Source organism: Onychomys torridus, chromosome 5 (assembly GCF_903995425.1).
Source record: "Onychomys torridus chromosome 5, mOncTor1.1, whole genome shotgun sequence".
Taxonomy (NCBI): Eukaryota; Metazoa; Chordata; class Mammalia; order Rodentia; family Cricetidae; genus Onychomys; species Onychomys torridus.
Window position 1 is genome coordinate 136458151 of NC_050447.1, and position 11753 is coordinate 136469903.

The window sequence follows — 11753 nt, forward strand, 5'->3', positions numbered from 1 at the left end:
CTCTCTAGAACAGTCTGTGGTTCAAGACTCCTTTGGCAAACCTGTCTCTAAAAATATTTATGATTCATAACAGTAGCAAAATTGTACTTATGAAGTAGCAATGAACATAATTTTATGGTTGGAGGTCACCACAATATGAGGAACTATATTAAAAGAGTCACAACATTAGGGAGTTTGAGAACCACTGTGTAGAACAATTTGCCCTTATTCTTCTGAATTTGTTAAGTTTTGCCAGATACAAGACTTGAGACTGGGTATAACACATGCTTGTTACTTTAGCCCTTAGAAGGCTGAAGGAGGGGATCATGGGTTTAAGACCAGTCTAGGCTACATAATAAGACTGTCTCTAACAGTAATATACTGTGTACTTTAAAAACAGCTAAAAAAGTTAAATAAAGAAGTAATAAAATGAGGTGAGCTTATTAGCCCTATCTAATCATTTCATACTATACATGTATCAAAACATTATATTGTAATTCATAAACACATGTAATTATATGCCACTTAAAACTAGTGGGGCTGGAAAGATGGCTGTGTTAAAAGGCACTTGTAGCCAGCCTGACAATCTGATTTTAATCCCTAAAACCAACACTGTAGAAGGAAAGAATGGATTCCTTCAAGTTGTTCTCTGACCTCCACACATGTATCGCAGCATACATATATTATATCTAACACACACACACACACACACACACACACACACACACACACCACAAAAACCCCTAAAACCCCCAAAACCCAATTATCCCATAAGCTAGATTCACCTACATATACCTGATAGGAAGCTGATGGAAAAAGTCTATGTATGCTTAAAATCAGAAAGCCTCAGCAGCACCTTTACCCTTTTCACACTGTACCATGACACCCTGAGCCAGTCTTTTGTCCCAAACATTTCTCAACACATTACAAAAAGTCCCACCTATACACACTGAACTAAAATTTATTTTCAAAAGCTAAAGAAAGCTTTATACATCCTTTATAAAACAAATATTCCAGACTTGGAATTAAGCAATGAGTGTTCAATATCATAAAGCTGTTTTATAAGAGTAGATTAAGTAGTGGTAACATTTAACCATGTAAAAATGTCACAGAATTCAAATCATGACTTGGATCTTCAATGATTCAAGTACTATAGGTCTCAGTAAGGGTTTGGTCAATTTTAAGATTAAATTCCTTTGGACGTAGTGTCCGTGAGTCTTTAATTACCACTTTCCATCATTTCACGGTAGGATAGCTGGCAGCAGTGGCAATTCCACAGTGGTTGTTCCTGTCTTTGGCTATATGGACGAAGCCTTCCATGCCCCATTCAGGACCCCAGCTGAAAGAGATTCAAGGAAATGGGAGTGATTAATAATTCAGTTATCTCCGAGTGCTCCAGGATCTACACATAAACGTACAGAGCACTCATTCCTGTCAGTCTAACTGAGGAAACTGTGGATAGATGATGGTGCCTTCTAGCATTCCTTTACTTTGAGACAGGATCTCTCACTGAACCTGGAACTGACAGCCCCCAACCACCCAGCACTGGGGGTACAGTTGTTACAGTACATGGCTTTTATGTGAGTGCTGGGGAGCCAAACACAGGTCCTCGTGATTGAGTGGCAAGTACTTTATCCATGGAGTCATCACCTCAGCCCCTCACTTATTTTGAGATAGGGTTCTGTGTTAGCTTCACTAATTCTCTAAAAGAGGATGCCCTTGAATTGTTGGATCTCCTTCCTCTATTAGTGTTGGGATACAGGCATGCCTACTACACTAGGTTTTACGTGGTGCTGGAGACTGAATCCAGGATTCTGCATATCCTAGGCAAGCATTTTACCAACTGGGCTACATCCTTAGTACCCTCTTAACTTTTAAAAGGAAAATGAGGCAAACTAGGATTTTAATAGAACGCTGTGTCTCCACATTCAATGTTATACTATATCTCAATAAAAAATAACTAGCTGTGAGACTTAATTCTGACAGGCTTTAAGGCTGCTGAGAGCTGAGAACAAAATGCAGATAACACAGGGAGGCACATGTGCTCAGGTTTCTGCTGGCCATCTCTTGCTGAAAACTAGAAACAGAAAAGCAGGCTAAAATCACAGGTCTCACAGCCTTATTTTAATTTTGGGGCCAAATTTGGAAATTCAATATTACAAATATGTATGAATGAATCTCCCCAACAAGCTTAGTTCAGAATCTTAAACACAAATCCTTCACTCTAAATGTGAGAAAGACTTCCAGGATTTTAAAATTTGACTGGCATCGAAATATTGATTTCCCCCCCTCCAAGAACTCTCTTTTCAATTTAAAATACAACATCTAGAATCTTTTACCTGTTCTTGACAATCCAAAATCTATTCTTATTTGAATCTGTTCCTTCATATCCATAGCCAATCACCAGAACCCCGTGGTCAAGGTTCTTGCTGCTGCAATCCGGTTCATAGTAAATGCCTGGCAGTTAAATGAACACTGGGTGAGAAGTTCCAATCACCATAGGACAGTGACCCACCCTGTCCCCCACAATGTCACAGATCCCAAATTCTGTATAAGATACTAGATAAAAAATGAGAGTGGTGGGGTTGGGTAAGGTGGTGCCTGCCTTACTCCCAGCAGAGCAGAGACAGGTTTCTAAGGCCAGCCTGGTCTACTTGGAGAGTTCTAGGCCAGCCAAGGTGACAATAATAAAAAATCCTATCTCAAATACTGAGTCCAAGCTGCTTTCCAACTTGCTATGTAGCCAAGGATGGGCTTGATTGCTTGGTTTTCCTGCCTCTGCCTCCTGAGTGTTGAGATTACATGAATGAACTACAACACCTGGCTCATGTGGTACTGGGATTAAACCAGGGCTTCAAGAAGAATGCTGAACTACATTCTTTTTTTTTTTTTTTTTAAGACAGGGTTTCTCTGTGTAGCTTTGCGCCTTTCCTGGAACTCACTCTGTAGCCCAGGCTGGCCTCGAACTCACAGAGATCCGCCTGGCTCTGCCTCCTGAGTCCTGGGATTAAAGGCATGCGCCACCACTGCCTGGCTGAACTACATTGTAATGGATAGCCATCCCAGCATTGGCCTGGAAGTTCCAACCCCCATTGAGGCTTCGGTAATGATCACGCCCACAAGGCAGGGCAGAGGAGGCAGCGGAAGACCCAGGATCAAGAGGAGGTCCCTCTCTTGGTTCCGGGACGCTGGACGCTGGACGCTGGAGGTAGACCGAGCAGAGTTCTCCAGAGAACACCACCAGACTGTGCCATACCTTTGCCAGACCCTGCAACCTATCCCTTCATTTGTAAGTTACCCCACAAAATAAACCTCCCTTTTAACTACGTGGAGTGGCCTTTTTCATCAATAGGCCACACTGGGAACAGACCCAGACATGGTAACACACACCTTTAAATCCCAACACTAGTTAACCATAAAGGTCTGGAAGTTTGTACAAACAGACAGAAAGTGACAGAGCTGGGCATAATGAGGAAGTGATGTAGCTGGGCGGAGAGAGGGAGTGAGATGGCAGAGACAGAAAGGATATAGGCCTGAGTATACAGGATGTGGCTCTCTGGAGGCTGAGGAGTTAGTGAGATGAGGTTGTCTGTGGCTTTTCCTATTCCTGTGATCTCAGTTTTTACCCCAATATTTGGCTCTGTTTTTTTTTTTTTTTTTTTTTTTTTTTTTTTTTTTAAATAAGACTGTTTAGCAATTTGTCTTATAGGTTTCTCTGTGTAGCCTCAGCTATCCTGGAACTCTGTAGACCAGGCTGGCCTCAAACTCAGAGATATACCTGTCTCTGCCTCCCAAGTGCTAGGATTTAAGGTATGTACTACCACCATCTGGCTTGTTTTGTTTTACAAGACAAGATTTCTCTGTGTAACAGCCTTGGCTGTCCTGGAACTAGTTTTGTAGACCAGGTTGGCCTTAAACTCACAGAGATTCCCCTGCCTTTGCCTCCCAAGTGCTGGAATTAAAGGTGTGCACCACCATGCCTGGTTTAAAAACACATTTTTGTTGTTTGTTTGTTTTTTGAGACAGGGTTTCTCTGTGTAGCTTTGCACCTGTTTCCTGGAACTCACTTGGTAGCCCAGGCTGGCCTCGAACTCACAGAGATCCACCTGGCTCTGCCTCCTGAGTGCTGGGATTAAAGGCGTGCGCCACTACCACCCGGCTTAAAAACACATTTTACACATGGTAAGGCTGTTAGTGCACATGAAAACAGTGAGCCCAACCCTGAGGCCTGTGATCCTACACTAGTAGGTGAAAACTGAATGCTGGTTCATCAGTTTTAGTCAAGTTTAGGTTGCAGTCTTAAATCAGCAGTAAGATGGGGCATGGTGTCACATACTTTTACTCCCAGCACTAGTGGCCTTAATAATTTCACCAATACTACATTCTTATCTCAATTAAAAAAAATTCTATTGTTTTAACGCCTATGGTGATAGGATCCATTTTCTAGCTAGTCCCTGATGTATGAGCTGGCTCTTTAGAACCTATTCCCCATGTTGGGATGTCCTGTGCAGCCTTGTTGCAGGGGGCAGGAGTATGGTCCTGCTGCAACTTGACATGCCATGCTTTGTGGATTCCCAAGGGAGACCTACCCTATCTGAATGGAGAGGATGTGGAGGTAAGAAGGGAGGTGGGGGAAGAAAATGGGAGGAGAGGAGGGAGGGGAAACTGGTTGGTATGTAAAAAAAAAAAAAGGAAAAAAAAAAAGATTAAGGAAAGAAAAAAACAAACTTTAATGCCAAACAACTATCCCACTCTAATCCCAGCATAATAAGACATTTTGAGAACCACATATCTTGTGTTAGACATCTTGGTCTTAGCATTGGTATTGGTATCTACTAGCATATCAATTACTATACCCCTTGCTACTCTTAAATCTAAAGACAAAACTTATCAATGAGCAAGCTTTCTCTCCCCTCGCCCCTACAACTGAACAACAGGCCCCTTAAAGTCCTAATTATAGCAGTAAGAAATCTTTTGGAGAAAGATCCAGCTATTAGAGAAAGAGTTAGGTAAATCAGGTTCTATCTATAGGAGCAATTCACAGTATTAAAAGAAATATTCAGATGGTGAGCTGGCTCAACCGATAAAGGTGCTTGTTAAGAAGGCTCTGGGGCCACACAGTGGAAAGAACTGACTCCTGCAAGTTGTCCTCTAACCACCCCATATGCATGCATAGCACAGACATTCATCCCCCAAATAAATGCATTTAAGTTTTAAAAAGAGGAAGGTGCTGGAGAGATGGCTCAGCAGTTAAATGTATTCCCTGCTCTATAGGGAACCTAGTACCCATATTAGGTGGCTTACAATTAATTGCCTTAGTCCAGATCCAGGGGATCTGATGCTTCAGGACTCTGAAGGTACTTGCACTTACATTCACAACCCCAACATAATTAAATAAGATAAACCTTGAAAATGCCTAATCAGTCAAATAGAAACATCTGTACATTAAATGCAGACTCAAAATTCCAACAGTCTTGGAAAGCAAAACTCATCACCAAAGGCAGGGTGGCACTAATTCTAACAATTACCTTTACTGTAGAACTGGAAAGATGGATGGCTTGCATCTATAGCAACAGCAATAGGCCCCACAACTGCCACAGCCTTCATAAGGGCCTTCTCTAGCTGAGGGATATCCACGTATCCTGTGTCATTAGCCACAGAAAACTCAGGTCTGTACTTACAGGTTCCATCCTTTGAAAGTTAAAGGAAGTAGAGACTTGATCATTAACTGTTTACTTTTTAGAACATGAGTTCTAGAAACAAAACACTGATGTGCAGCTCACAATGTCAGGTCAATACTCAAAAACCATCCCTCGTAACAGAATGCTGTTAGTTATCCACAAAGTACAAACTCTGAAAATGGGTCTGGTAATGTTTCCTTTTCTGAAAACAAAGATGAAATAAATCAATTACCTTTCCTTCATAGGGATAGGACTCCTCTGAATCCAGACCTTTGTTGTTAAAAACATACTGGAAGGCATAATCCATCAGGCCACCATTGCAGCCCTGATTGCCTTCAGCCTGAGAACAGTCCACAAGGTTCTGTTCACTCAGTGAGATCAGTATGCCAGTCTTCAGGTACATCTGTCCTTCTAGGGCCCCACTTGCACTAAAAGCCCAACAAGAACCACACTGGCCCTGAAAAGAGAAAGAGGTAAGTGGTTTACAAGACAACAGCTTTTACATATGCATACCTTAAAAATAGTAAACAGGAAGCTGGGTGTGGCAATATATGCCTGAAATCCACCTGGGAGGATTCTGAGTTCAAGGCCAGGCTGGATTCTATAGTGAGACTGTTTCATTCATGCTCCAAAGGTGTAATACACCAAGGATCAGACAGATCAGAATACTGTGTGGGGTCAAGGCTAACACACAGAGAACAGAGAAGAGAGTCTAATAGGGCCTGGCCCCTCTCAGAGGAGCTACTGGCAGCTGATAGCTAGTTGATAGGGAAATCAACTTCAGTGATGTCAGTGTAGAGTGGCCCATGCTCTATGGGTGGATAGCTATGTCACACCCCTGTGCATGGCAGGCTGGGTGGCCCTGGTTAAACTCCATGGGCTACAAAACAAAAAGACTTGAGGGTGGGATAGGGACTCGTTGAGGGCATTGGTGTTGGTATGGCTGAGAAGGGGATGTCAGGGGCTGAGTGTATAAAACCTCCAAGGAATAATAATAAAGAACTCGCATATCACACTGCATTATATAGCAGAGCAAACTCCAATTCCTCCATAGCCTTTATGCAGAAGGTATGAACCAGGTATGGTCACACCTGATTCTTTATGGGGGAAAGGGTAGGTATGTATGTATGCCAGAGGCCAACCTTGGGTATTGCCTCAGTCACTACCTTGTTTTCTGAGACAGGCTGTCTTAATTTTATTTAGCTGGAACTCATTGATTCGACCAGGCTGGTGGGCCAGTAAGCCCTGGGAACCTATTTGTCTGTCTTGCATCCTACTTACTGGCATTATAAGAGCTACCACATTGACTTTCTCTTCCAAGTGCGGACTCTGGGGATCAACCTCAGGTCCTCATGCTCATGCTCGTACAACTGAGACTTCTCCCAGCCCTCATACCTGATTCTTTACGGGAGTCACACAACCTTTTTCTCTCCAGTCCACAGACTTGGGGACCTGAAACAGCAGAGGCTCCTGAAATACCTTCCCCTTCCTGTGCTTCTGGTGCTTATAGCCATTCACCAACTGCCGGAACTCCTCATTGGTCTTCCAGGAAATGCAAAAACAAAAAGTTGAAAAGGTGAGATAACTTTGTAAAAAAAAGAAAATGGAGAGGATACAGAGAGTCTGCATCATGTCACACTCACCATGTCACCAAAGGCATTCATCTCCATGGTGAAGCCATGCTTCCCCTCACTGTATTCCCCATTGTGCAGCTGGATCATTTTCATATTCTTCTCCCACACTGCTCTCCTCCATTCTTCCTCATTCTAGAAGCAAACATGGAACTGGCAGTTTTTATTTTTGTTAAAAATCCAGGGGAAGCCAGGTATGCTGACACATGTCTTTAATCTCAGCACTGGGGAGGCAAAGGCAAGCGAATCTGAGTTCGAGGCCAGTCTGGTCTCCAGTGAGTTCCAGGACAGTAAGAGTTAATAGTAAGACTCTGTCTCCCCCCAAAAAGGGGGTTGACTAGGGGACTGGAGAGACGGCTCAGTGGTTAAAATCGCTTGTTCTTGTGGAGGACCCAGGTTTAATTCTCAGCATTACATATAAATCACAACCATTCATAACTGTGGTTCGAGGATGCACATGATACAGACATAAATGAAAGTAAAACACTCATACACATATACACATACATATTAAGTCTTTAAAAAAACCCAATCCACCTGACCAAGTGGACCTACTGTAACATGGATAGCTATACACTCTGGAAAGCATCCTCCTCCCAAAAGCACACAGAGATATTTGTGCTCTACTCTGTTTACAATGGGTATGTGATTGGGCTATTCCTGCTAAGAGCCGGCTTCTAGAGAAGACTCTGGCTATAAACTTCCAAGAGCAAGGAGGACCATTCTGTCTGACGCTGTCAACGTTACAAACCGTGCCATACAGTCTTCTGTAGGTCGACTTCCACTGGTGCCACTGTGCATCAAATGTTTGATTAAATTTTGGAATGCCTAAGGCTGTTCCCAAGCACAGGATAGCCAGGAGGAGTAAAAGATTCATGGTTCAAATACCTAGGGAAGGAAAAGAAGAGGAAATGAGAACCCAACAAAGCCTTTTTCTTTTATAGACAGGGTCTCATGTAGTTCAGGCTGGCTTTGAACTCTTATTTGGCCCCATCTCTCAAGCGCTGGGAATTTAGTCAATAGCCACCAGCCCAGCAGCAAACCAGTTTATTTAAAATAGTTAAAACCACCTTAACAGAGCAGAAATGTCTTTCCACATGTTAAAAAGTGTGGGTGTTGAGTGGAGAAAAACAAGCCAGGAATTAATCTTTGAAAGTTATTCGATTCAGCTATTGAAATGAAAACCTGCCAAGTAAATGGCATAGGAACTGGGATAAACACTTTTCCATTATTGTGCCATGATAGTCTTGAGTCTCCTCATAAACTTAAGAGGGCAACTTGGTCCTGGTTATTTACTGACAGTATTTTCTGACCTCAAATGGGTATACAGAGAGTCCCTAGAGGTAGGGTGCCATCTCACACTTTAAGTAATGCACAGCTGGAGACCGGTCAGAACTGACTTGCCAGAACTGAAGCCTCAAGGCGACAATTCCCTCGGTGATCCTTGTTCGGTTTAGGGGCCAGGCTGGGCCAGGCCGGGGGCTTGACGTCGCTCCGCCTTCGAAGCCACCGCCCACGGGTGTTATGGCGGCACAGAGAGCCCTGGGCCCGTGACCGCTTGAAGGGTCCTGCTGCCCCTTCGGGTCCCATCAGGCCCGGAGTCTCGCGGCCTGACGACTACCCCGCTCGGCAACACGGGCCTGTCACTCCAGGGAGGCCAATTGACCACCCCTACCCCGAGGTCCTGGCCCATCCTGAGGTCCCCAGAACCGGTTGCAGATGCTGTGGTCCCCAGACGCTCCATTTTTCCTCCTTAAACCCGCTTGCGCAGCGTTTAGGCCCGCTGGGGTCACTCACCTGGGGCGGCCAGATACTTACAAGTACTCCGCAAACTCAGCTCTTAGAAGGTCGCCGAGGTCCGAAAATCTGGCGGAGCAGCCCTGGGCTCTGGCTTTAAAGCCTCCCAGGCTGCGGCCCCGGCAGGGCCCGCCCCCGCACCATCATTGGCTGTGCCTACCTCGGGGCGGAGCCTGCGGGACTGGAGGCGCGTGACGCCGCGGGTCCTAACCTGTCCTGCTGGGTGATCGCCAGGGGCCGAGGCAGAGCTGCTCCCTGGAGGGTGGGTGTCCGTTGGGTGCCATGGTCCAGTAAGATAGGCTCAGGAACAAAGGTCTGCCGCGGAATATCCACCCAACCCTCCTTTTTTTAGTTTTAAGAGTTTTAGATTAAAATCTGCGGGGTGGAGGCTTTTTTTAGCCCGCAACAAAGCTGGGTCTTAAGTGTAAGAAGACAGAGCCGAGGACAAAAGTCTAAGCCAGCTTCCATAGAAGTTAGAAAAATCTAGAGATGGAAAAAATAAATCCAATACGACGAAGCTATGGTCAATACGTAGCTTTTCTTAACGTCGCACTTCCTGCCTTACCTATTGACAGATTGTTCCTTAGAAGCCTTTCCTTCAAATCTGCTAGAAATTATTCACGTGGCGGCTGTGGGTGTTGGTGTGTGTGTGTGTGTGTGTGTGTGTGTGTGTGTGTGTGTGTGTGTGTGTGTGTGTGTGTGTGTGTGTGTGTTGGGTTGTGGCTAAAAAAAGAAAAAAAGAAAAAAAAGGAGTTGAGAACGACGAAGGCTGTTTTTCCTTCCTTCCTACTCTGCGTTATGAATTATTTTTCTTCATCTTAAAATGCTTTTTCTGAAATTTGATAAATTCGATGGAAATGTATATATATTTGGTTTAGATAGGGTTTATAACGTTTCACTATGTAGACCAGGCTGGGTTTGAACTCACAGAGATACTCCTGACTCTGCTTCTCAAATATTGGAATTAAAGGTATGAAACATTACATACACACACACACACACACACACACACACACACACACACTCTTACACCCTCAAGAAATTTTGATGCTATCCACTTCAGTTTCCTCCCAGCCTCTCCTCAGTCAAGAGTGTATTTAATATGAAGGTTGTAGTTGTATAGCTTGAAGAAATTCTTGGATAGAGGAAAAAATACAGATATAAGTAAGGATTTAAGGACAATAGTTCAAAAAGTGTAATGTTTTTTGTCAGATAAGATCTTTTTTCTATTGGCTATTCTGTTTAGAAGTTCATTGAGTTGTATAATCTTTCATTGAGTTAATTTCAATATGTGATTTTTTTATTTGCAATGTCTTTTATAATGAAGTTTAACATAGTATTTCTATTTTTATTTATTTATTTGGGTTTTTCAAGATAGGATTTCTCTGTGTAACAGCTCAGGCTGTCCTAGAACTTTCTTTGTAGACCAGGCTGGCCTTGAACTCACAAAGACCTGCCTGCTCCTGCCCCCAGGTGTTGGGATTAAAGGCGTGCACACCATCACCTGGCTAAAATAGTATTAAAAAAATAATTTTGGCAGGCAGTGGTAATGCGCACCTTTAATCCCAGTACTTGGGAGACAGAAGCAGGTGGATCTCTGAGTTCAAGGCCAGCCTGGTCTACAGAGTGAGTTCCACAACAGGCAGGGATATACAGAGAAACCCTGTCTTGAAAATCAAAAACAAAACCAAGAAAAAAATTTAAAAGTTATATTATGGGCTTGGTGAGATTGCTCAGTATTATGGTTGCCTGAAGCCAAGCCTAAAACCTGAATTCAATCTCAGAGACCTATATGGTGAAAAAAAGAGATCTGAGTCCCTAAAGTTGTCTTCTGGTCTCCATAGGGGTTTTGGCACATGCACATCTACAAAAAATGAGTTTTTAAAAGGTGTCTTTAAAAAACTTTAAACCAGCACTCAGGAGGCAGAGGCAGGTGGATCTCTGTGAGTATGAGGCCAGCCTGGGCTACAGAGTGAGTTCTAGGACAAGCTCCAAAGCCACACAGAGAAACCCCGTCTCGAAAAACAAAACAAAACAAAACAAAAAACTTTTAAAAAAGCATATTCATGCTGGCCCTGGTGGCAGATTCCAGCACTCTGGAGGCAGAACCAAGTGGATCTCTATGATTTTGAGGCTAGTCTAGTCTATACAGTGAGGTCCAGCCAAGACTACATAGTGAGACCTATTTCATAAACAACAACAAAAAGCATATTCATTTCAGAAAAAAATTAGAAAAATAAACATTTCTTGTCTTCCCCATGGTCCTTTTCTAGTTTTGTTTTTTTAAACAAGAATGAGGTGATGCCTCAGTTTTTCCAGAGGAATCTGAATCAGTTCCCAGAACCCAAACTGTGGTTTATAACTGCCTGTAACTCTAAGTCCTAGGGGGAATGATGCCCTCTCCTGGCTTCTACAAGCACTCTACATACATCTAACTTGTACACCCACACACACAAATGGACTTACTGTGCCTATGGGTAAACGCTTAGTGAAAAACTAAATTGAAGGACATGGATAAATTTAGTGTCTTGATTTAAAAACAACAAAGAGAAAAGGACAGGCTTTCTAGAAACACAGGCAATTTTTGTTTGTTTTTTGAGAGAGTCTTACTATATATAGTCCAGCTTGGCCTCAGTCTAAAAATCTTCCTGCGCTTTAACCTTTG

At 43.3% G+C, this 11753-nt stretch overlaps 1 protein-coding gene across 1 annotated transcript; it reads right to left on the reverse strand.

Moving 5' to 3' along the window:
- Positions 1–920: 920 nt before the first annotated feature.
- On the reverse strand, positions 921–9235 carry LOC118583396 (cathepsin L1). The gene is made up of 8 exons (XM_036186695.1): positions 9110–9235; positions 8043–8179; positions 7304–7426; positions 7056–7202; positions 5893–6117; positions 5508–5670; positions 2319–2436; positions 921–1318 (listed from the first exon to the last, which is right to left on the reverse strand). The coding sequence occupies exons 2-8, from the start codon at positions 8166–8168 to the stop codon at positions 1216–1218; spliced, it is 1005 nt and encodes a 334-aa protein (XP_036042588.1). The 5' UTR covers positions 8169–8179; positions 9110–9235; the 3' UTR covers positions 921–1215.
- Between the last annotated feature and the right edge of the window lie 2518 nt (positions 9236–11753).